The sequence below is a fragment of the Sinohyriopsis cumingii genome, chromosome 15, assembly GCF_028554795.1.
Source record: "Sinohyriopsis cumingii isolate HCF-2022 chromosome 15, ASM2855479v2, whole genome shotgun sequence".
Classification (NCBI taxonomy): domain Eukaryota; kingdom Metazoa; phylum Mollusca; class Bivalvia; order Unionida; family Unionidae; genus Sinohyriopsis; species Sinohyriopsis cumingii.
This window is the reverse complement of record NC_142975.1, coordinates 99,902,677-99,930,037: the sequence shown is the minus strand read 5'-3', so window position 1 is coordinate 99,930,037 and position 27,361 is coordinate 99,902,677. Positions and strand designations below refer to the sequence as shown.

General features: G+C 37.9%; 1 protein-coding gene across 1 annotated transcript in view; it reads left to right on the top strand.

Moving 5' to 3' along the window:
- Window positions 1-27,361, top strand: part of LOC149782384 (cell adhesion molecule CEACAM5-like) — a 155,259-nt gene that overhangs the window by 90,278 nt on the left and 37,620 nt on the right. The window contains exons 10-11 of the mRNA XM_089935123.1: window positions 5,100-5,408; window positions 11,530-11,853. Coding sequence (XP_089791249.1) covers window positions 5,100-5,408; window positions 11,530-11,853 — 633 coding nt within the window. The remainder of the gene's footprint in view (window positions 1-5,099; window positions 5,409-11,529; window positions 11,854-27,361) is intronic.

Genomic DNA, 27,361 nt, shown 5'->3' with positions numbered 1-27,361 from the left:
TCTTGAATGCAAGTATCAGGAAGGTACCCAGGAATTAGATACGAGACACGTACCGGGAGAGGGAGAGAGAGAGAGAGAGTGCCTACAACGTCCACAGTAATAATAGCCCAAACATTAGGAATCAGGACATTTTAGAACAATTTACTCCATCAACAGGAAAGGATATGAGGGATACATATTATGACCAAGAGGGAAATTGCCAGTATTACAGTCTGGATAAATAAGTATTTCTGGAGAGACTGTAATAGTTAAAGACCCAGCACCAACTCTAAAAAGATCAAGAAACAGACAGGATAATCCATTTATCGGATATCCCTATGGAAATATCACTGGAAGAAAATGTCGCCTGTTTCGAAAAATATTCGGTATAAGGATAGAAAAATATAGACTGGCAACGGTTCCAGGATTATCCACATACAACGGAATCAGAATGCTGGACATTGAAAAAACAAAACTAAGAAAGATCAAAAAAGCCTTCGACTTACATGGTTTTCTGACAAAAGCTTGGTATAAGGGATGTATTACCACCGGAATTGTGGTGTGTACAGGCACATCTAACTAGCCACTGTGGTCTATTAGCAAGATGGCAATGATGCTAAAGAAAATGTAAATTTCCTTAATATATGTTGTCCTGCCAATTACATCCATTAACATACCAGCAAATACATTTGTCTTTTGTCATAACAAGCATGCATTTTCTTTACAGGTTTAGTGGTTTCTGACCAATTACTGTAATGCAACAGAACATCCTTTTGAATGTCACATTATGATTTTTGTTGGTGAGACAAGTGACAGATGGCTTTACCATAACTGTAATGATGAATGGATATTAACCAAATGCCACATTGTCTTTCTAGTAACCATGACGTATGTGACTCTCCTACATCAAGAGGGGAGTATTGTGGGATTTGGTTCCAAAATCAAAGCACTGTTACACCTAGTAGACAGCAGGAGATCCAGTATATTTCAACCACAGACACTGATTCTCTTGCACCAGTGGCTTATATTTCTTGTCATTGTCAGGCACTGGTTTTGCAGCCTGCATGAATACTCCATCACTGATCTCGGGATGAGCAGGCAGCACCAGCGATATATGTTCCTAGTCTATATATGGTTGCTCCTCCATGGCATCTTAAGCTAAGCGAGTTCTAATTAAAAACGACAAGAATAAAATAGTTGATTATCCGTCCAGCTGTGTGTTGATCGTGACACTTTCGCACTTAACGATGCAAAGTGCTAATGATTTGTACATTTTCTGATCCAACATGGTCTGACTTATAAAAATATTCTTCTTCTAACATTTTCAGTCATGTAACATCCATGAGTCACTTCATTAATATCTATTTTGCTCTACATCCGGGACCATTATTTTAAAACATTGATTGGTCAGGCACCTAAATATTTTATTACAATATAATGAATCTGTAATGAAAGTTTTCAGTTTCAAGAAACCTGTCTATTTTCTTGGGAATGCTTAATATACAGCTGCATTATATAGAAAATGAGGACATTACACGGAGATCAAATGCACTATTATGCTATTCTTACTCACCATTCTTCTATTTGAGAATATTCTCAAAATTATTAAATCTGTGTGATTGAAGACATGATAAAAAATGACAGGGACAACTTTATGTTGCTTGATTGATTTTTGTTGTTGATTATAATGTACCCAAACAGCATAATCCATAAGTAGCAAGTGTAAGATGTAATTAGGTAAAACAATATCATCATGATTACTTTTGTGAAAGGTAATGAAAATAAAAATTGTTATTTGGGCTAGTACACTTCTATATCCTCATGAACAGATCTGATTCATGTGAAGTGCATGTCCATTAAGGCGGCAAGAGCAATTACAGTAAAACCTGTCTTGGGAGACCACTACCATGAGAGACCACCTGTCTTGAGAGACCATGCACATATATATTGATTATATAGAGCTATGACCTGTCATAAGAGACAAATTGCATTGAAAGACCAGTTATATCATTTTGGCAGAAGGGTTTGTCTATCATTACAGTGCTAATGCATAGCATTGACAATCACATGTCCAGGGATTCCTGCCTCTTGTGAGAAAAGGGCAGGGGTTGATGACGCCAAGGTGACTGCATTGTGAGGACTAAAGACATCAGGACCATGTATACTTATAGTGTACTTGTGCCTAACTTCATAGGTGATAGTGCATTCCAGGACATCAACTGGTCTGTACAACATTTCCTTGAGTACTTCATGCATAGTTGAGCCCATTTGTATCACTTATTGTAGATGCATCATGCCAACTAGAACATTGGCCAATACAGGATAAAATATCATCACTAGTGCAAGAGTATATGTTTTGCCACAAGTACATTCTTTAATAACATTGTGAAAAATAGATTCATCAGTACTTTTAACTATAGCAACAGAAAAATACCACATATCCAGAACAAAATGGTTGGCCAGATTTTATGTATATTTGCATAATGTTTAATTTCGGACAAGAGTTATTGAAATAGTCCGTGGCCCTTGTTAAAGCTTGAATCTCAGGATGTTTATATTGTGCCTAGGTCAGCTGGTAAATTATTGATTTTTGTAAAACTACAAAAAGATAGCAATCTGGGTAACTCACAGACACAATACACTATGATTGTCAGCAAAACTGGCTGCACTAGACGTTTCCTTGTTTGTGAATTGCCTGAGTCAGCAGTTAGGGTTACTTTAAATGTATCAAGATCATCTACCTATATGCCTGGAAAAGCAGATGGCGAACTATGGACAAGTGACAAATTTTCGTGCAGTATTTATAGTAGATCCAATATCTGGATGACCGGCTTTGTGCAGTCAAATATATTAGTCGAAATCACCACGTATTTTTGTCCTGTACTGTTGAACTTTTCTTGCAGGCATCTGGCAGGAGGAAAATAAATAGTATTCGTCAAAAGCAGTATAAAAGTAAAACAGAAAGGAATTTGACTCTTCTGAGTTTTTGAAGATTCATTTTGGGACAGATATTGAACATGACTGTCTAGCAGAGATATATTTTTTCACTGGCATTGGCTTCATGTAAATAGAGGTGGTTGTAATCAGCACAGCCTTAGAGAAAAACAAATATAGCATGCAGATGAGGCTAATGTCCACATGGCCTGGATGATTGAAGGTGTGTGTACTGTGTTTGCATCCCATTGTAATACATGATGGTTTGCCCCATAGGTTTCTTGACATACTCAAGCAGAGCATTGGTCTCCTGGCATGTGCACACCAGACAATCCAGCTCTATATTTCCGCTTATCAGCTGACAATTCATACATCTGTGTTAATATTCATTGTCATCTGTCAAATGCCTATAATAATGTGTCCTAGTACATTGTCTTTCACTAGCCATACCTTTGCTTCTTGTACGAGATGATGGACTTTGCTTCCATGAAATGCATGAAATCTTCCATCTGGATTATGGACCGCAGAAGTGTGGTGGTGGTTCAGCTATAGTGGTTACAGACTGACTCATGTTCTGGCTTACTGCACCGGGCAGGCATGACTGAATGGCAGGAAGACTTGAAAGCCCATGAGTGCTGATGTGCAAACCCAATTAGATCTGCTGTAGCAAATGGTTCATTAAGAGCCATTCCTGTCTTCCAATTCCTTGGGTGGTTAATTATTCAGTCTTTCATTCCCAGATAATAGTCAGCCATATAGAGCTAAAAGGCAGCCATATCTATATTTACAATTACCTTAAACTCGATGCATGTTTGCAGGACATTCCCCAGCATGTCAGTCGGCATGGGTTTCCGCCCAGTTTGTTTTTTCCGATGCTTTGCTAGACTAACGACAGGGGTCACGTACTACTCAGCAGCTTCACACATATTTGTGTACGTGCTACAAACCCTGATAACGTGCTTAAATATAATTTTGCTTGTTCAAGCATGAAATGCTCCATAATCTGGGCGTCCAGTAATTTGCCATTGTCATCCCTGATAATCCAGTCATTGATCACTATCATACATACTTAATGGAAATGAAACCTATGTTGTCAGGCATGACCTTAATGGATAGTTCTTCTTCCATTACCAGAGTTATCCGTAGATTCCACTGGAGAAAACATGTTTGATTTGCTTGATAATGCTTTGAATAAACATGATATACGTTGACAGAACTGTATGGGGTTTTCAGCTGATAATGCATCAGTGATGACTACAATTCATAAAGGAGTTGCATCCTATATTTTGAAAATGTCCCCATCAGTGTACATAACAGGTTATCCCTGCCAGTTGATGCAACATGTGGGAAAATCTACTGATAAATTAGAAGGAGAATTCCAGAAGTATCAAGTTGGCTTCCCACCCGGAAATGTAATTCATGCAGAGTTGACATGCAGCGGCACCAAAAGACCCAATAACTGTAGATATAAATTTCTCTTCTTTGTCAGGTTATGCAAAGAATATTGGTTCCTTACGATTCTAATGCTGACCATGAGAAACTGGTCAGTATTTTTAACCAAATGTTGATCCAGTCCCGGTAACCCAGTACTTGGTGCTCTACTGGTTTGCAAAACATCTATAGTCTTAGCTGCTACAAAGTGTTTTGAAATACAACATGAGAGTCTGTTGATGTTTAAAGCTACGGGTGCTTAATATGAAAATTGAAGCGGGTAATTGATCTTAAAAGACCAAAGAGGTAAATACGTCAGTTTTTTTCTTCAAATAGACGTTGAATTTGTTTCATGTTATATATGGATTACTCTCTTTTTGCTCGAGATTACTCTTTTTCCACCTGGATTACAATTTGTCTTCGCCAGGGTTGGTATTTATGCTTTCTTCTAAAAACAATCTCTTATAGTAACTTCTCATAATGTTTGCATCTGTCTGAATGACCCTCCAATGATTTTCAGTGCCCTCATATGATGTACAGATCATGCCAGATAAGTCATAACAAAGGCTTGTTGAGATAGTCATTCTCATGAAATAGTTCATAAGATTTGATTTCATAAAGGACATTTTGGGAGCAAATTTAGCATATATCTAAGCATACACATTTTCTTCAAATTTTATATTGCTTCTTTTAACAGCAGTGTTCCCAAGTGCATTGATTGTAAACATTGTCAGTCCATTCTTCCCTCATTACAGATCCGCCAGATATAATCGTGTCTGCAAGTAATGTTACAACTAGTGATGTCCATACAAAACTGGTATGCATACCTCATGGTGTTCCAGACAGATATACCTTTGGTACATGGCAACATCGCTGGCCCGGGTACAATGGAACTCTGAGGTTACTGCCATCGACGCATGTTGAGGAGCATAATGCTACATTAGATCTGAATTTACTGTCCTACCAGGACAGTGGTATTTATGTATGTCAGGCTAGCAATGGTGTCAAAGTGGCTGGGACACAAGAGGATGTCATGACACAGCTGGTGTATGTCCATGCTAAAGGTGAGTTGTGTAAACTATATCATTCTAAAACCTTTCATTTCGTATACACTGCTTATAAGTGGCACACATACATTTATGTTAAGGAAAAGTGCGATGTGCAAGGATGTTAGTCATTGGAGGATGGTAAGTTGTCCGTGTAAACTTTACGTGCTTACATCAATTCACAATGTATATATATATATATATATATATATATATTGTGCGTCGTATTCAGGAATCTGGTGAGCCAGCATCATATACAGTTTTCAGGTATAACATTTTAGTGTAGTTAGTTTTCACAGACGTAAAATATCCCATTTTATATGCATTTATGAAAAATGTATTCACAAAAATCCGCATTCAGAATTTACTTGATAAAGTGTTGCAAATCATCATTTTGTAGGATAAAACTGTGTACGACAGTTTTGTAAGGATATGAAAGTATATATAAGAGGTATAACTCTTCTCGGAGAGGGATGTTTGCCATATATCTTATTTCAGTCACCTCTGTTATGAGCTATGCATTAATAAAGATATTTTAACGGTTAAGAAATAAAACGTTTTCTGATGTCAACATGCTAGCTGATGAGAGTACCGTATTGCCTATGGATGTAATATACAATCAGATTACGTTCTTCATGCTAGGACCAGACTTGCATATATAAAATGAGATCAGCCCAGAACATACTCTTATACTGGGATCAGCTTAGCATAGATTGGAAATCATCATACGCCTAAAGTGTGTAACTCGTATATAGAGAGAGCCAGAGTTTTATTTAAGTAGTGAAGTTACTATATATATATATATATATATATATATATATATATATATATATATATATATATATATATATATATATGTGTGTGTGTGTGTGTGTGTGTGTGTGTGTGTGTGCGCGCGCGCTTAGTGACTTGGTGGTAGATATGATATTTGTTATCATGAATATGGCTAAATTGAGAAATAAGTTACTATACTCATGTAGTCTTTATTTTTATCACATGACATGTATGACACATTTATTTATATGTCTCAATTACCTTTTAATAAATTGGATTTATAAAGCCGATGAAATGAATTAGTTGCAATGTTGCTATATTACTACATAGAAGACACAACTTTGTCAGACTTTATCTTACAATAACATTACTAAAATGATGATCTCCGAACTCAGTTGAACAAGATTACTACATAGCCTGGGTGTGTATATAATACAGTAAATCAGTCTCCTTGTAATAATATTATATTTTAATAGAAGGTATAGATACTTCAATTTACAACTTTTAAACAGCAGATTAAGCCTCTACTATCACCATGTATGAAAATACAAACTTCTACAATTATAACTTGGCATTATGTAGCCAATTCATATAAATCCTGTTATCGACTTGCATGATTGTTTGCAAGAGTGTCAAATGAACAACATTTAAACGATTCCTTACTGCCTTTTACCTTTATCGTGTGTCCATAGTAATTGCCAATTGACTTTGTTACCACAATAATAAAACATGAAAAATCATATCAGTATATATTTCATGCATAACAATGCATGTAGCTTGCATGAGAAATTTTTAAACAGGTCACATGCATAATTATATATAAGATAATTCCTGAATATGTACATAGCATTTAATATGTGCTGGTACGAACAGTTGATGCTATTAAATGTGACTAAGTATTGACTTTATTTTGAAATCACATCAGGATACAAGAAAACTGTCATTTGTACATCAAGTTTGTCATCCTTAAAAATGTTATCATTGTGAGATCCAATGTTTGTATATAAAAAAACACAGGAAATTGTTGTTGGAGGGTTTAATGACATTTTGTAGCACAAGATAGGCTATGCACAGCTTTCAGGATAAATGGTGCAGGAAGAACCCGGGAAAACCCTGGAAAGAACCTACAACCCATTATAAACTATTGGCAAGCTCGGGGCTCCAACTACAGCTAGTGTCATGATACTGTTTTGACAACATAAATATTGACTATGTCCTGTGTTTACATTATAGCAATAAAGATGAAAAAGTTTGTTAATATTCCTCAAAACACTGATATCGTGCAATAATGAACCAGTCCAAAGGAAAGTAAATAACAGATCTTACGAATCTAATTTGCTTTGTATGATATGGTTAATAGCCAGTTCTGTATCACTTGTCAATGGCCATATATGGTTCAAGTCACAAGAATGTTAGCCTTATTTTAAATCGTTCCATGTTTCAATTTCAACTTTCTCTTTCGCAATTGTTTTTTTATAAACATTTTAACAATTGTAACATGTACAACAAATAAATGTAACATAAAACATATATGTATATGTTTATGTCTTTTGTATCAAGTTGTATTACCATGTTCCTGGTGTTGCATATTAAGTCATTGTTTTGCACTTTTCCTGTTGGTGATTCACAAAATGTAAAGGTGGTTCCTTCAAAACAATGTCCAGATAAAATTGTTGTTATATTCGACCAGATCTAGCATTTGATCACTCTCCTTTTTGCTTTGAAACATAAAATTAAAGTTAATTGGTTACTACTAATATGAAAACCAGCTGCATACCAACTGTGAAGATAACATCAAGTATGTGAATTCTGAGAAACATACACTTTATAGCATATAGGACATGATAAATGGTCTCTTAAAACACATTTTAATAAAATATATGTGAATTATGTCATATAGAAAAGTTGCAAGTGAACAAACATGCACATTTATAGTACATACACAAATATTCCTAACATAGCATTTTTCATCAAGATTGAATAATCATGTATAGTCAAGGCGAGTATAAAAGTTGGAAACATACGGTTTCTGCTTTATATGGCGACCCGATGGAAAATTAAGTTGTGTCATTTCTAACACTAATTCACTAGTTTTCCATGAATTTACTTAAGAACAATTCTTACAGAGGTTGTGCCTATGTAATCTTTTTACCAATATCCATATAATATTCATAGCATATGTAAGAGATTTTGTTATACATAATTCTCCTAAAATACTTCTAATGTGAAAACAAATGTGGTAGGAGTGTTTCACATTACATGTACAAGTAATGTTCTACCAAGACTGGGCTACTAAGACCACTCATACAACTGTATTACTGTCATAATGATCAAATGGAAGATATCATTCAAGTTACGTTAGCCAGAACATATCAATATTTGTCTTTAGATTAAAGTATGACGATGAGTAGTAGGAGGTCTACTTTGGCCTCTTCTTGTGTTTTTACTGCCACAATACAGCAAATTCATATATAAAATGCTATGAAAGCATATTGTTTATCTATGAGGCATAATTTGCAGCACAGTTATAGTCAATACATTTACATACACTATGGATATCCCTAATCTAATATACTGTTTAGAATTATGTTTAAAAATGATAAATGAGTATGACTTGGAAACGTTAATATAAAATAATGATCCTCATTTAAAAGAAAGTAATTTACTAATTTTTGTCAACCTGTTTGATTTCAATTGTATTTTTGGAAATTACTTTACGTAAATGTTATTAAATACATACGAAAACCTAGCTATCAATTTAAAATAAACTATTTAATCAATTGATTTGAATATCATAACATGGAAAATATACCATCACATACTGACTAACTGCCGCTGCATATATATGTAGAGTTTTATTTTCTGTCGTCAAAACAAAGATATCTTTAAAAACAAAAACATCTTCTTTAATCTCCCGCTTATGTTTGGGTTGCATTTTGCTCTACAGTCTCGCCTCTCTAGAATATATAAAGATATAAGGGTAGTGTTAACAGTAAGGCTTAAATTATATTACTATATTACTATCTTACTGTGTGTTCCTATCGTTCCTTTGTTCGAGAGTTCCTTTATTATGTTCACTTCATTTGTTCACGGATTGGCGGGCTGCTTATCTTTTCCTCTTCTTAGTATTATTTCTCTGTTCTTATTTACCAGTTCCTTTGTTCTTTGGTAATTGGCGATTGAAGGCTGCACTCAGGATAACTGGTGGTAAGAAAGACTGGATCACGACAGGTCGAACAAAAACATATAAGCTTTTTCTCTTGGGTTTTACCGCACCCAGAGTACGCCTTCTCTCATCGGTGCCGTATTTACTTCCCTCTAGCTGCATTTTATGCCAAAATATCATTGCTTTCTTTGCTCGCTACTGTACTTTTCAATATTAGCCAGTCAGAATATATTTTATTACATGTAATGAGCCAACAATTCCTCATTTCCCTTGACGAAACACGTTGATCTTGATATTCTGGCATGACATCTTTCTTGACTTTCACAATTTTTTTTATTTGAACTGGTCGCACGAGCACACCTAATCTCACAACTGTCATTTTAAAATGTTGTAGAAAAAATTAAATTGAAGGTCGTATACTGATTGTAATACAAATACAAAAACGAAGGAGCACACAACTCTATATTTATTCCCAGACCAACTTTTAGAGTTTTGTTGTATCACGTGGCTACCAAGTTGACATATGCTTTCTCACGCATGGAACATACGAAGCAGGAAATCCGACTACACTGCTTGATGTATCAGACAGGCCAAGATTCTTGTCGTTGTTCTCGAAATAAATATGTTGAGAATTATGTTTTTTTCTGTTTTTCACAAACGGTATCAGACTGTCATTTAATATAATTGAAATTTATTACAACGATATTTAAACTGAGTTTGTTGTTGATATCACGTGACTATTGGACTTTCGATGCCGTTGTGTGAGAGTTGTTAAGCGATGTGACTAATAACTCAGATGGCGAGTACCGGGTCAGGTTTCATCTATTCCGAGTTTCGTATAGTCTGCCAGCGGATTAAAGACACAACGATTATAATACTTGCCATTTTTGAGAAAATAAACAATTTTCCTATCGATTTCATGCAGCTATAAATCGATATAACATAGTTTAAATTTGCTAGGCCCAGTGGTAAGCTATCTTAAGGTGGCGGCAGATTCTAAATTCTTTATATGTAATTGCTCTGAACCCACACTCCATCCTAAATGTCCAAATGTGAAAAATGGGATTTAAATATTCCGAGGAAACCCTCCTTAAAATTTGCTGAATCTCTGATCTGAACTTTGGTGCGAAACTATCACATAGTGATATGTAGCTTGAAGCATTGGTTTCAGATCTTAAACAGAACTCAGGAGAAATGGGAAACTGTTGTCCCTTTTATCACATATCAATAAACTATAAGAGCCCATGTATCAAAAAAGATTTTGAGACTGGTTTATTGAACTACAAGAAGACAAGTTGATTTTACGGAAAATGCACTCCTTGTTTATACATCAATATCTAATTTTGAAGGTCTTTTGTCAAAATTTAAATCAACTCTTTTTTGTAAATGTCTTTAAATGATGGAATGTTTAACCAAATTGTCTCAAGGAGTTTATGTTTGCTGATAAATCTTGTTTGAGATTTTATTGGCATACATAAAATCATGGTTAAAATTTTTTCGTTACAAGATAAGATTATAATACTTTGCATTTATGGTTATTCTTTTCTTCGTACTGTGATATGAAATGTTTACTTTGTATAACATACACATATATTGGTATGGAATTCTTTACAATTAAAGGTTAAAAAAGGAAACACAATAATTTATTCTCATTAAATTGTTTCCATGTAGCAGCATAATATAGGTCAGCAAAGTAAAGTTAGACTTTGTATTATATACATTGAAATGACTTGAAATGCCAAATTATAGGAATATAGTCAGATTTGTTTTGTGTGACTCATTTTGTGGTTTTGTACATGATCATACTTTCCGACCGATGTTTTGGAGAGTCTTGAAAGAGAAACATCTTTCTTCAGATTTGAAAAATGCATGTTTTATAATCCAAATTGTTCTTTCATTACATTCAATAATGGTCATATTTTAACCTTAACAAAATTAATTTCATCCTGGCGAAACCCTGGCAAAAAGCTGGACATTTATACTTAGAAAAGCGTGGGAAACATGTAAATATATGTTAGCACCACATTCATACAAATACCATGAGTATGAGGTATGCATCATTATACGTTATATCATGCTTATTAAATCATTTAGAAGATTTCCAGTATTCTCCATGTCATATATAAATATGTTCTGTACACTAAATTGTTTTCCCGAAAATTATTTATTTTTCTAAAATATATGACTTTCGTCTTGCAGCTCCTCCAGTGATACTTAATATTCCCAAGAATGTACCAAGTGGTATTGGAAGAATCATTGCTATTCACGTAGATTATTATTCTAACACAGATGCTGGTCATGCGACCCTGCAACACTCAAACTCAAGTAAAGTATACAAAGCAGACAGTGTTGTGGAGATTAAAACAGACAACCTTCCAGTTTACAAACATTACGTTCCAGCTAAGGTTTTCAGAGGAAATTTCTATATCAGCATTAGCAGCCAGGAAGACTTTGGGAACTACACAGTTAAAGTCACCAACATCATTGGATTTGATGAAGTAACATTGGAGATAAAACCAGAGAGTAAGTTTCAAATAAAATTTGAATTAAGGGCTTTGGATTTATGGTGAAATAGAACAACCTTTAAAGAAACTGGAACATTTATATACGTGCAATCATATGGGATCCTCTTTAGGTTAAATTTAATATTTAATCAAGGGGAAAAATTATGTGAGGGAGTGTGTATTTACATATGTATGTATGCATAAATATATATAAGTATATATATATATATATATATATATATATATATATATATATATATATATATATATATATATATATATATATATATATATATATATATATATATATATATATATATATATATATACTATACATGAGTTGTCTACATTTTAAAGCAGAATTCCACTTTTTCCCTGACTTGAAACGGAATTTTCTTAATATAGTCCGTATTTTATTATCTCTGATCCAGTTTTTTAAAAATAGTCTGCCCGTTCCCATTCTGCAAGGACTCTTGTAAATTGTGCGTTCCATATATTAGTTATCACACTATCACATGACTCTCGTAAAGATTATTCTGATTGGTCAAAGGTTTAAATTCATCCACTGAATCTTTGTGCAACGGAAACTAGTCTCCATGAAAAGAAGAAGCATGCTTGCAAAACATGGCGTCCCGAGATGTTGAGAGATAACATTCACGAAATGTTTACAGATTTAAAAAAATATGGAAATGGGAATGGCTAGAGCGAAAACTTAACGGATATTTAACTGGTCAGTTTATAAGACAACTGAATGCTAGAGGGCTGGCATTTTGTTACCACTGCAATAAATATCTAAATTACGTTAATCATGTTTGGAACAGCGCCTACAAAAAAAAAGATGCACAGGAAAATATTGGGGCTTAGAAGGCATCTAGAAAAAGTGCAGTTAATTACTATAAAAAGAAATATTTCTTGGATGATAGAACAGATTTAGCCGTGTGTCAGAATATGCGCACTGCATATCGCCAATAGAAGTACCAGCTTGCAAGGGAAAAGGCTAGCATTGAGAAGGAAAAGAAACGCTTGCAAATTGAGCCAAAAAAAGCAAAAAGGTCAGTGGTGACAAAAGGTAAGGCTGAATGAATCTATGCCAAAGCCACAAAAAGAACTTGACTGGCATATCAACATGCTATGTCCAATGGAGAAAAAGAAAACTGAATATATGGGATTATTTGTATCTAGTTGATGTACTTGGGTGTTTTTTCTTTTTACAGTGTAGTTATGAAAAGAGAAAATCATTACATCTTTGCTGCAAAAACTGAGAAATTATTGTGACTTAATTATGATGTGTACACTGACATGCACATACAATAACTTCAGCATCAACTGCATTGGAGAACAAATACATGTGACTATAAATATTATGAAATTATTGACGTCTTGAGCATTTTGTGTAAGTTTGTTAGTTTCTCGAATGATTATTTTGGTTTATTTTATGATCATATGTTGCACCAGGAGCAGTTTTTAATGAGTGCAGAATGCATTTTTGGCCGGGGACATTCGACCCCCTGGACTTCCACATTGGGGGCTCTGGCGCTTGAGACCCCGTTGGGGGGGACCCTTGACCCCTTAAAATGTTTCAGCTTTTATATGGAAGACCAAAATCATGTATGATATTCTCTCAATGATATTACACTTTAACGCAATGGTCTAGAGTAGTGAATGAAGGCTGTTTAGTTGCAATGGAAATCCCAGTCAAAAAGGTCGTGGGCACAATTAGGAACAATGCAAATTTAACATGGGAACATACATGACCGGCACTTTGGAGACAATGCGACTTTAACATGGGAATATCGGGCCTGTATACGGACAACAATATTGGGTTTGCTGTTGTTGTTGTTGTTGTAGGGTTTAACGCCATTTTTCAGCACCAGATAGGCTATACATGGCGGCCAGTATTAATGGTGGAGGAAGAACCCGGGAAAACCCCAGAGAGAACCACCGACCCACGAGAAGCTACTGGCAAGCTTCCTCACGTACCCACATTGGTCGAATCCGAGACTCGAACCCACGCAGACAGAGGTGAGATGGCAGTGATCGGTAACGGAGAACGCTTTAGACCACTCGGCCACTCGAGGCCCCAATATTGGGTGTGTATATGGACAATAGGAATTGAACAGAGATAACACAGACAACATACAATATGCAGCCACAAACAACTATACAACAGACTATACAAAAATTAGGCAAGAAAGCAAATCTTTTCAAGGCAAAAGATTGGTCCTGGAAAGGGCCTTTGAGCTCTTCTATTTTCTCCGGTTTTTCCACCATTTCCTCACTTTATTATTCCTTTCTTCTTCTTTTTCTCTTTCTCTGTCATCCAGTCGGGATGGCCCATCAATCTAAACTTATCTTGCACATTCATCCAATTATTATTTAGTCTGCCAAACTCCTCATTTTCGTTCTGTTTTTTTTTTTTGTGTTGTTGTTGTTGTCCTTTCTTTCCTTAGACCACCTGTCTTTTATATTCTTTACTTCTTCCATCACTTTGCTGATTGGTTCTTCTGCTTTATTTAGCTTCTCTAGTCCCCACTTCACAAACGACTACTCTGTCCAATCTAATATCTCTGCTAAAAAACACCTTACTTTCATCACATTATCAAGGGCCTCCTTCAATGTGCCCAGTCTCACATATGTTGGTTGAATAAAGCGTTGTAACGTTTCGACTTCCTATTTTACCATGCCCTGGACCAGATCCTTGGCTCCTTTTAGGCTGGTCACTTGATTTTTCACAACGTCTTTGGTAAATGGATACCTCCATTCATGTTGTAGCCTTTCCACCACATAGACGACGTCCACCATCCAGTACAAAATGTCCTTTAACTTGTTAAATAACTATATTGCCATCTTCGTGTATTCAATGTTGAATGGCGCAAACGACGAACGCTTTGACTTTATAAGTGTCAAGCGCGGATGGAAAGGGAAACATCCCCTACACTCACTTCTCATATTATCTACTATGCATACACACGAGAAGGAGAAAACAACAAACCATTACTATAATATCCACAAACCACAAATATACTATCTAGACTCGGAAAGGAGAAATAACAAAACCAAAATATACTATCCACACACAGGAGGGAGAGAAACTAACTACAAATATACTATCAACACATATGTGAGGAGCAACACATCAAACCTACATATACTATCCATACACACGAGAAGGAGAACAAAACAAACCCGTACTATACTATCCACAAGCCACAAATATACTATCTAGGGACGCGAAGGAGAAACAACAACACCAAAATATACGATCCACACACGGGAAGGAGAAAAACTAACTACAATTACACTATCAACACGTATGTGAGGAGCACAAACAAAACCTATATATACTATTCATACACGCGAGAAGGAGAAAAAACAAACTCTTAATATAATATCCACAAACCGCAAATATACTATCTACACACGGGAAGGAGAAAAAACAAAAACAAAAATATACTATCCACACATGAGAAGGAGAAAAACAAGCCCTTACTATACTATATACGAAACCATAATATTCTATCCACACACGGGAAGGAGAAAATAAAAACAAATATACCATCCTCAAATAAGGGAAGGGAAAAAAACACACACTCTACTATTGAAACAAACGTACGCGAACGCTTACAAACCTTAACAATCTACTATCCACACAAGCGTATGCTCACTTATACAAACACACAATCTACTCTCCACACAATCGTACGTGAGCTCATACAAACACACACACACTTATATCAGTAAAGGAGTGAGTGTTTTTAATCACACTACTCAACATTCACACAAATTAACACTAACTTGAATAGTGAATGTTCTAGAAATTTGGTTAGCCCTGAGAAGGGCTGTTTTTTGAGCTTCAGATCTACTTGTTAGTGATTACATCTCCAAGGCCGTGCCCAACACACATTTTGTCTACTCCAGTCGTTCTCCTAATTCACCATTGTGGTTTGAAGCGCTGAGGGAGGTTTATTTGTTTTACTCTCCCAGTGTTCACGGTCAGGGATAGTGAAGACCTACCTCTGTCTTCTCCTATTCCACACTCTTGGATGTTGGGGTCTCCTTATATCCTCTGCTCTCTCCTTTACTGCTGTCGGCTGTGGTGCTGATAAAGACTGTGGTGTTGGTAGTGGCTGTGGTGTTTGTCCCCGCGGGATGTCCTTGCCTCTGGTTTGACCTCACAGACAGGTCTCATCATTACGTGAAGCAGGATAGTTTTTGTATTTCCTCCTCGTTTTCTTTTTTCTCTCCTCTTCTTTTTCTATTCTGTCCTCTTCTCAGTTGATGAATCAACAATGGGAGCGAGACTGACAAACGTTTCCTTTATAATGGTCAAGCACGGACGTGAAGGAGAACATCCCCTGATACCTAAAAGAAACACTCACTCACCTTTTACTTACGAGCACTAATTAAAATCACGAACTCACTGACTATTTGACAAGCTACGGAAAAAAAGAATTGCTTATAGACGCACTTCTGCAAAGTCAAACAAACGAAGTGCTTGTAGACACACTTCTAAAGAAGTTCAATAGACACACTTATATTTTTTCTAACTTACTAACATACCATTGGCAATTTAATTAGTATCTCTTTTCTAGATTATTGGGTAGTCTTGAAAATGGCTGTTGTTTGTGGACGAGAAGCTATGGCAATCTTGTATTTTCTAAGATTGCGTCCCCGTCTAGTGGTAGGCTTTCGCGAAGGATAGGGTCCACTTGTTCGGAAAGAGAAGGAGAACTCTTTGGTGTCCTCATAGCAGTCAGCAAAACCTCTGCATGGTTCCTGCTGCGGCTGCTCTCTCTGCTGTTTCTGAAGTCTGTACTTCTACATCCATTCTTCTTTCTCTTTCTTGATTTTCTCTCTGAAGAGCTCTTCTATCAGGTTTTCGGTCATTTTCAACATTCTGACATTCTATATCTCTGCAGGCTTCGGTATCAGGCTTTGCCTGACACGATGTAAATTCAGCACATCTTCATAGGAGGATGAGTCAACAATGGATGGTCAGACTGGGGACTACCTCGGTTTGTATTATTCAAGCGCGGACGCGATAAAATACATACCTACACAGTGTAATGTCGGAATGCTAGGATACTTTGATATGAGGGAGAGGGATAGAGAGAAGTCAAAGAGCATGGTTCATCAAAAAAATGGCAAACAAACGACTGGCGCATTTTCTCAAAACACAACATTTGTATTCAAATAACTAACAAGCAACAGTCAGCAAATTTCTAAATTAACAATCAAATAAACTAACAAAGGTTTTTCAAGTAACACTCTATTTTCGACATGGTTGACAACGTTGTGAACTGAAGTTAGACTTCCACTGTTGCAAGACATTGGGCCATTGATTTATAGTACGTTTCCTAACTAAAGACAAAATAGAACCATAATGTTCACAAAACCATCGATCTACTTTGTCATCGCTTCTCGAAGAGTGAATATCAAAATAAGTCAATAAATGTTCTAAAAAGTATCCAAGACGGCGTTGATGAAGAAAATACACACAATATTGTCCACGGAATATGTGCCTTGTACTTTCACAGTATTGACTGGTGTTTTCTGGGCATTTCTTCTCATAAGGTCGATGATGTCATCTTCCAAAGGTTGCAATCTATAAGAATCAAAATACTCCACATAACCTTCTTTAGGAAAGTAGACGGCTACCCAGTGGTTTCCTGGGAGATGACTGTCGTCCGTGTTGATGACATAAGCTTATGGGTCTTGAGGTTTGCGATGAGGCAGTTCGTCTTTACTACACACGATGGATTCCATTAAGGAATGTACGAACTGTAGTTCAAAAGGTAATAAAGTTCCCAGCATCCATCTTTTATATTGTTTTTGTTGTTTTTGTCTTGTTGTTTTCTGGTCACAGGTAATGACAAGTCATCAGTCCAATCCTGCATTTCTCTTTGAAAGTGTCTGACAAGTAACCGTTTCTTCATTTCGTCTCTGCACTCTAATCTAAGAGAGCTTCGAAGTGATCGACATCACTGGAGGAGAGGAATGTTCACGCAAGTCTTTATACCACTGATGCAACACGGCTTCTTCCGAGATGAAACCATAAGCTTTGTCCAGATACTCATCCAAGTTTTCTTCTTGACTCAACAGCAGACATTTATCGTGTAGAAGTTGACTGGGATGATAGTATTGACATCCATAGCAATCTTTCTTGATACATTTCGTATTTTGTTTTCTGCCAGGTGTTTGGCAAAACTAGAGACTAAATGTTTTGTTGCTCTGGCCATCTGGACTTCACCACTATATAACCTTCATCTTTGTCTTGGGGTTCTGCTTCCAAGGAAAACTTCTATTCCATAACTTGTAATAGTCTAGAATGACTTCATTCAAATTGTTGATATATATCGTATTATCGAATTCGGCATACAGGATGACGTTTCACCATCTCATGTAGAGGTGTAGCAAACTGAAGTTCAAATGGAATCTGGCCAGATTTTATAGGGTGGAAATGTCCCTCGTCGCTCCCTTGGTCTGAAGTGAAATCAAAAGTCCACAAAGAGTAGCCTCCATCATATTCCTCGTACGCAATGCCGTGACTACTCTTGGTCCCCAGCTGTCCTGTGGCTTCGTACAGGGACAAGTACAACCTCAAGTAATTCTTCCTGGCAAAGTAAGGTTCGAAGGGTCTTGTACACAAGGTCTTACCATTGCAAATTACTTCGATTTTTGACACGGCTAAGTGCTGAAAGCAATTTGATTGTGGGCTCCGTTGAAGGCTGAATTCTCGACGATACCAAAGATTAAACGTTTGGGTAGCTGTCACTGCAATTGATGATCTTTGATCATGGATCGCTGACCCCTGGGACTGGTGACGGTTTTCGCTTCCACGCATTGTATCGGATACTTATCGGTTGTTCTGCTCAAAGTGTGACTGATGTTATTTCCCACTTTAGGTAACACTTCCATGCGTCCCACATAGAGTCTGACTTCTTGGATAATGGTTTGTAATCGACAGCATCAGCCAACAAATGGAAATCGATACTGCTGAGATTCAGTTTCAAGCGGACAGACTCGCTGTTCATCAAATACTTCTCTTGCAACCACATATCCAAATGCAAACGATCCATTAGGTCTAAAATCTGTCTATTTTTGATTTTGTTTCTTCGCTGTTCAAATCCATCATTGTCATCTGATAGTATGGCGACCTTGTCCGCTTCATCTGGTTTCCATAGCACGCAGGCATCCAGATGAGTGTCGTTAGCATATGTTCCATACTTCAAGAGATTTTCCAGGTAAATCTGGTAAGGGTAAGTATCCATGCTGCTACTGACTAGTTTGTTATTCAAGTTTAAGTCCACTCCGCTAAACAAGGAATGCATGAAATTGTTGATGGGAGCTACTTTCTCATCGACATCCATAGTATTTCCATTCCTATCTAGAATTTTGACTTTGAGGTACATGTAAATGCTCTTTGGATCGATGTAATATACTGGTTGTCCTTTGATTTCAAACTCGATGGGTGCTGAATCTATCAAAGAGGAGATAGGATGAAATTTGACCCATTAATTTTATTACATGGTCATCTTGGTGGGTGGCATGGCAAATAGATCCAGTTCCGATTTGAAACAGGCACAAGACTCTCGGTGCATCATTTTTTGTCTCTATGTTTTGAATAATCAAAAACGCCTAAGTCACCGACGGTCATTCTTTTCGTACTCTTTCTAGCTTTATGAGTATGACAACTTCTGAAGGGGTGTTTTCTTTGTCGTCTCTATCTGCTTTATCCTTGCTGTCGCGTCCCACCACGTTATACTCCACCACATCGGAATCATTCGTTGTCGGAAATGGCTGGAAATTCATTTTTCCTGATCATTTTCATCCTCAACTGAACGTCCCCACCCACAATCTCAAACAATTCAGTACAAAATGCAACGAACACCACTTTCAGCAGGCCCACTTTATGGTACTCTATCTTAACACTTTACTTTTTCTCAAGGGCTTTACCAAACACTGCCTTGAACTTATCAGCAATCATGTCCACCAAATGTTGACCACTAAAATAATAGCCTGGGGGAATTATGAACATACAGGTGTACATTTATGTTTTTCGGTTATGCTTAAAATTAGTATATTCTGAATGAGCAAACAAGTAGTCTTGCACTTGTGTGTCATGAACTTTGACCTCAAAAATGTTTTGATTTGGAAGGACATTTAGTAATTGTGTAGGGTGAATGATTTCCACCAAAACCATTTCCCAATGGGTTTCGTGATCTAATTAGGTGGCCTGAGGTAATTTGGCCGTGTAACAGTATAAAGTGTTGTTGGATAGTACCTCCATGGAAATGTCACTGGGTAAGATTAAGTAAAAGTGGTTGTTGTTATTCACAATTCCAAAGTTCTGCTGCCCGATGGGTCAGTCGAAGTCAGAGTAGTATCTCCGCCCAAAATGTTGTTGTTATTGGGGTGTTGATTGATGTTGAAACAAGACTCCGTTGTGTCCGTTCGAGGAGTATTTCAGGGAAGGATAGGGTAGAAGGTAACCGATGCAGCTGCTCAGTAAAATAGTCCACACTTATTTGTCTCCTTGTTGCAAACTCAAATTGTCAATGGCAACCCCGATTGCAAAATACACCACAAACATTTGGCCGAAAAAGACGATTTGCGTTTTCGGCACACTTTCTCCATACTACACCCACAAGGGATGCTTTTGTAGATCTTGCAGAGAAGAACTGGGTGAAGGAGTGGTCACTGCAGTGGCAGCGGTGGCTTAGGTTGTGTGGAAGGGCATGATGGTCACTTCCTTTTATAGTCGATGACTTGTGAATTGTCGATCCAAGAATAAAAAATGGGAGGATATCCTTTCCAACATACTTTGACTTCTTTGATCGACGTTTTCCCATTTACGGGTTCTGCGTTCGAGATAGCTTTCGCTGTCGTACAACTCGTCTTCTTTTATGAGTAAAGCGTTCCTTTTAACACTTCCCCGTACATGTCTTCAAATTTATAGACGGTAGGATGACGGCCACGCACTCGTCCAGTGACATGAAACAATTCGGTTGTCCAGTTGTGTAAGTAACCTTTGTCGAAAGTGCGTTTGGTTTTGTCAATGCACACCCAATCTCCTACTACCAACACTCCACTTTTCTTGGAGTTGTCCACTATCGAGGACGTATCAAACAGTCGCTTGAATTATTTCGATGATAAGATTGGTTGTACGATTGAAGAATGTGTGGTAAGATGTCGATGTACTTGATAGTGTGTTGATGCGTAAAATATTTCCACATGCGTTCTTCCAAGGTACGTTGAAAACGTTCCACGATGCTGGCTTTGGTTTCTGTATTCTTGTTGGTAAAACATTGAATACCACGATTATTTAATTCGTGTTCAAAACCATATTTCAGAAATTCGCCGCCTTTGTCAGTTTGCCATCAAAGAGGGTGACAAACGCTATGTTTCAACACCAGTTGGAGGGCTCGCATTAACCCATTGGAAGTCAATGGCACGACCCAGGCAAATTTGGAAAAGACGTCGATGACGCAGGAAATATTTATAGCCACGAATGTAGGTGGCCTTATGAGAGACATCGGCAAAATCGGCTTGCCATTGATGATCGATGCCCTCCACTCGGGTGCGACTTCTGGCACATTTTCGTCAAATGGGTTTGTGTAAAGTGTACGTGGCTTGTTCTTGTAACCATCGTTGCGCATGAGGTAAACGGAGACTTTTCAGACGTTGTGTATGTGTGATTAGGATTTTTAACGTAGCTTTAACAATGTTTCAGTCATATCGCTACGGTATCTGCAGTGTGGCAGTTTGTAGTGATGTCTAGCACTGGAGCATAATGCCGCAGATATGTGGCATGATGTCCCACCCATTCATATTATCCTGACACCGGGCCGACCAGTCCTAACACTAACCTCTTAATCCTGAGCTCCAAGCGAGGCAGCTTTTGAGATGGGTTTTGCCAGCACGATACAATTTCTGAACTCCTCCGTAACCAGCAGGATGGGATTTGATCGTAGTAAATGATGGCTAACACTTTCAATATTTTTTGATAAGTCACCCACTCTTCGTTGATGCTACTTTTGTACGGGGCGAGATGGTGGTTTGGAAATGGATTTATGTGTCTGATGTGCCACAGGAGTAGAAGTCAAAGATAGTGGTGGACGTGGTAACGTACTGGCTTAGGTCTTCTTTTCTTTTTTCACTTCTGTTTTCCCTTCTTTGTTTATCGCTACGGTCGAAGAAGGAGTGGACATCCTCTTTTTAACCCAAGCTTTCAGTTCTTCTCGTCGGGGTGTGGGGAAAAAGGTCAACAAGGACGTTTCGATCTTGCTAGGAATGGGAGCTGCTGACGATATTTGAAAGACTTATTGTACGTCTTCTTCCGCGTGCATTCGTGGTGCTGTGTCTGTCTTAAATGATGTTTGTGGTGGTGATGTGAGTGATGGACCTTTCATCAAAACCTTAAAATCATTCATGGTGGGCAAAGCTGTTTCGTCTAAAGCTGTCTAGTGAAACAGGGGTAGTCATTGCAAGAGTTGACCGTTCTTTTGCGATTTGTCTGTTTTAAACAAATTGTTGCAATCCATCAACGAATGCAAATAGTGTGATAACTGGAACATTTCGGTCAAATTCGGATTGGGAGGCAAATGTGGGGTCCGTTGTTCTTGCCAAAGATGGTAATCCATTCATCGCTTGTAAGACACTAAAGCCAGTTTTCGTCCCTCCATTCAATTGCAATGGTCGCGTCTGAGATCTTTGGACTATAATGGTCCCTTTTATTGCTCACACGAGTCCTCCCAGCATTGTTCCCAATATTCCTTCCAGCAAGGGTCCTAACAACAGAGGTAAAATTCTTCGCGTTGTTCCAACATCTTCTTCTGAGGAATAGGTATTTTCTTTTGAACTATTTGGTGAAGAACGTGACGATGTTTAGCTGTATGGGTGTAGAAGCTTTGAACAAGACGGAAATGTCCCCATGTTTGACTAAACGAGGAGGCAGTCCTTTCCTTTCTTTATTTTGTGTTTAGAAGAGGGATTACGTCTGGGAGGTGACATCTTTGGGTGTTCAGGAGCACAAAAACACTGATGCTCATTCTTTGCCTCTGGTCTTTTAAATAATGGAACGGATCGCCACTGGTTGTCTTTACCTTTTATCAACTTGATGACAGGAATCATGCATCGTGAAGTGGTTAGCAACGGACTAAATCGGGACATTTCTTGCTTGGACAAATCCAATAAACTTCGTAACATGTCCGATCTCATTTTGGGAGCAGGCACCTTGTGAGCAGCTGCTACTGCAGCGAAAGAGGAGGAGGGTGTTTCCGCTGTAGGAGAAGATTTTGGAGATGCGGGTTTCCATTGTTTCATCACATGAGGAAGAACTGGTGTCAAATTGGGTTTGGCATGCATCGCCAACAACGAAGAAGTGGAAGAACCTGAGGCTACTGTAGACATGGGCACCGTCACTGCAGGTCATGGTTTGTGAATGTAAGGTTGCATCCTGGCCAAATTGTCTCTCTTGCGTGTATAAGCTGTTTTCAGGGGGCTTTTCTTTTTTGGGGGACATTTTTCTGTGGGCTTTCTTTTCTGGGGTTGTGACCTGGTCTTTTCACCACTGCTCTCTTTCTTCCATGAGGCTTATTTGGATTTTCTGGGAGTGACGCTTTTATTGGGGAGAACTATTGGAGCATTAGGATCCTAGAGAACCACTATCTCCAGGTTTCAAAAAGATTTGCTTTTTAGTTTGAGTTTTGATGCGAGTATCAGCCAGTTTCGTTAAGGCTACTTTGTTTCTCTCACAAAAAGCATTAGGTTTGATGAGGAATGTGAATGATGCCTTGCAGTAATTGACATGCTGTCACCGTAAACCATCGTAAGACTTTCTTTGAGACTAGCTTCTGAGACACGAGAACGATTTTGTCAATTTCTTTTTGTGACGGATGCCATACATGGTACAAATCAATTTGACAGGAAGTTGAGACTGAACGGACGTTACTTTGACGTTTTGTGAGACAGACCCAGAGATTTGTCTTTGTTTAAATCGACGAAGGGGTCGTGTACAGGACAGACCCTCCGTTTTTACACCAGTGGTGAAACAGATGGATACGAAATCGCAACTAATCAGAGTTTGTGGTTTTTAAATAGACGAGTAGATAAGCGTGTGGGGTTTGAGTAGCATCGTCGTACACAAGTGTTAGCCACGGCGTTCCTAACTGTTTGGCTAAGACTTGCACTTGTAATTTATTTCTTGGGCTTTTAAACAAGCCCACTAATGAGCATTCAGACTGATGGTGCGATGGGCGTTACTTTGTTGAAACAAATTTTGAGTAATGTAAATAACACTGGCATTTAGATGATGCACTTTGCGCGTAAACCACAGTTTAATTTCTTCTTTGTCTTCTCCTAACATGTTATCGGAAATGACCAGATAGGTTTGACTGGGGTCAAACACAATTCCGTTGTCTTCGCTTGGAATGCCTTCCACAAGGAATCGCCTTGAATTTCTTGCAAGAGGCTGTATGTCGATTGTCACTCTTTGTAACACCACATGATTCGTTGAGGTTGACGATCGATCAAATGATGTTTATGTTCGATCAAACGCTTGATAAATTCGGTTTTCCTGAACCACTAGGTCTTGCATTTAACATGTTAAAGGGATGGCGCAGATACAACGCTTCCCAACTGGCACTATCTAAGTGGAATATAAACCAGCCACTGTACAACACGTTATTGGTAACCAATATGTCCTTTTAACAGTGTGTAATGTTCTTACAGTCTCTACATAGGGTAATGTCACACAGGCGTCCTCCCTGAATGGGCTTTCGGGAATGTCCATGACAGTCCTGTCCTGAAGTGAGTGGTTGTCCTCGATGACGGATTCTTCTAGCACTGACTCCAACGCAGGTTTAAAAGTTACTTTTTGTCATAGGACGTTTGAATTAAGGATCACAACTCATGCGCATAATGGGCCACTTCTGTGGTCCAAGCCTCAAAGCCCCAATTGTTTCAAATCACGTACATATGTCCATTGAGGGTGCAAGTCACATGCTACACATGCATCATCTTACACATCGTCGGTGCCTAAAAGATGACGAATCTTTTTTTCCCGTAGATGTCGAGAAGCATCCAGATGAAAACGCAAGGCTTTGAACAAAATGAGTTTATCGTGCTCATTTAAAGGAACCACTTATATGCTTTATTTGGAGGCAAGTACTGTTCGTAAAGAGTCCACAAGGAATCGGCTGGTAAACAAAATCCCAAAAAGGAAGTCATAAAGACACACACTGCACGATGACCACATAGTTCTTGTAATAAGTGTTGGTAATCCTCCACTGTCTGAATAGTTTCAGTGATTTCCTTCCGCAAGAATATGCTGTAACACTTCTGATAAAGGTTGTGGCATGGTAGCCCGTTGTATATCCTCTTTTGCCTGAAGTAATAAGTGTAATTTCTGCACAGAGATGTTCGTATGCTCAGAGATGATCCAGTGACGAATATCAATGATTTAGTCACTAGTTCACACACTACACATCGCATAGAATTGTCCTCTAAAGACAAAATTCGATAACGTAAAAGGTTTTGGTAATCGTCTATCATCCTTTGAAACTCGTTGTAGTATGGCTAATATGTAATAAGTAGGATGAGTAGACACCAAAGTCATCTGGTCCTCGTCCAGGTGAACAATATCCGACCATTGGAAACTTTTTCAAATGAATCAGTCATTTAATGCCATTCAGGTACCAGTGGTTTTATCACCGGTGATGTAACGGATGCAATTGTTCTTTGCGTTACACTTGTATTTTGACCAGCTCTCGGTAAATGCGTTCTCTCAACTCCACAGGCAAACCACGAATATTCTCTTATAAATTATCAATTATGTCAGACAGTATTATGTTATTTAATATCTTCTCCTAAAGCTAAATTAATGAATATAGTGAGTATTTTCTGACCACTGCCATTCAGGGTAACGGTAAAAAATCTCAATAAAATATTTTGATGTAAAAGGTCTAAAGTGGAATAATACGATGAACGAACACTTAATCCAGAAAAATCTGACACGTTTCTTGGCTTCTTTTATTTTCCTCTTATGAATTTCTCGACACAAAAGATTTGCAGTCACCCTTTAAATTTTGATCTGGCAAGTCCCAGCCAAACTTCCTTGCGGATCTTGAATCCCTGAATATTATTTTTTTAAATGGGGTTTACTTGTCTAGGTGTTGTCCAACCTGTGACTCCTAGCCAGGCTGGTTTCCCAAACGACAAAGTTCCCTGATGCTTTACTGCATCGCTGAGGTCATATCGTACGGCATCGCACTCATCGCACTGATTGCAATCCACTTGAGAGTCCCCAAACTTAAATGATGTATGTTTAAAATGATTACAATTGACTATCGGTCTTGGACGTTTTCCCTTTTTATACTAGTCATAATGAAGTCTCGAGCTTGTACATCTTTCCTTTTTATGTCTAGTTTAGGAAGTCTTCCTTTTTTTCTTCCTGTACAATTATATACAACCTTCTCTAAGGTACCGTCATAAATGTACTGCATTATGATGGGCGGAAAGGCCATATAAAGGTCAAGCCAGTGAGGAGACCATCGAGTATGTTCCTGAATAGCTGCATCGTTGACGGGCACAATCACAATAGTCAGGCAAGAAGACAGGAAAATGGTATGGCTTGAACTTGGAGTTCTCATTGGGTCTCTCAATCGATTCTTGCAGTGGCGAAGTCATCCTTCTTCATGGTGGCTATCCTCTTGGAGCCATTTTTTTTATACCGACATGTCCATACGGTAAAGTAAAGTGTCCAGGCTCCTAAACGGACTTTTTCGATGTCAGGGTGACGTTGACCCGGGCGATAAATGCAGCTGGCCGTGTCAAAGTGCAGGACGCAATCACCTAACAGTTCTAAAGCTTCGCACAATTTTAAGCGAGCTTGGGCTGTCATGTAAGCCGTAATGATGACATTTCCAAATGTATTAGCTTGTACAAAGTCCAGTTCTTCTTCGTAATTGACTAAGATCAAATCCTCACGAACGACATCCATGAGTTTCATGTAATTGGCTTTGTAGTTAATTATCTGGAAGTACCGGGAAGGTTCTGTCAAATAATCCGTTTTATGTAAACTTTGTGCCATTTCGCCCCACAAGCAAGTTAACATCAATTTGGCAAACGATCGCCTTCCTTCGTTTTTCTCCACGTGGTCTAACGAGATGCCTTCCTGCTCTCAGTATTTCTCTCTGAATTTCATTTCGTCTTCGAGAGTGTGGCACCAAAAAGGATAGCCGCTGGCTTCTTCTTTCAGGTTCAAAAAGTTATTAATATAGTCTGCGAAAATGCCTTTCTGAGTTTCTTCACCCTTATGGTACTGTTCTGTTTTGGAAAAGTGGTATATTTTGTACACTTCTAACAGTTGGTATCTCATATCCAGAGCTTTAAACAATTCCGCGTTGACCCACGTTCCCAACAAAGCTCATTCTTCCTAAGTGTGATGACAAGGCTGGTCTCGGTTGTACGTTTCGGCACAAGTACGGGACAAGGTAAGTTTTCCTTGGCAATGGTGAGGTAAATCG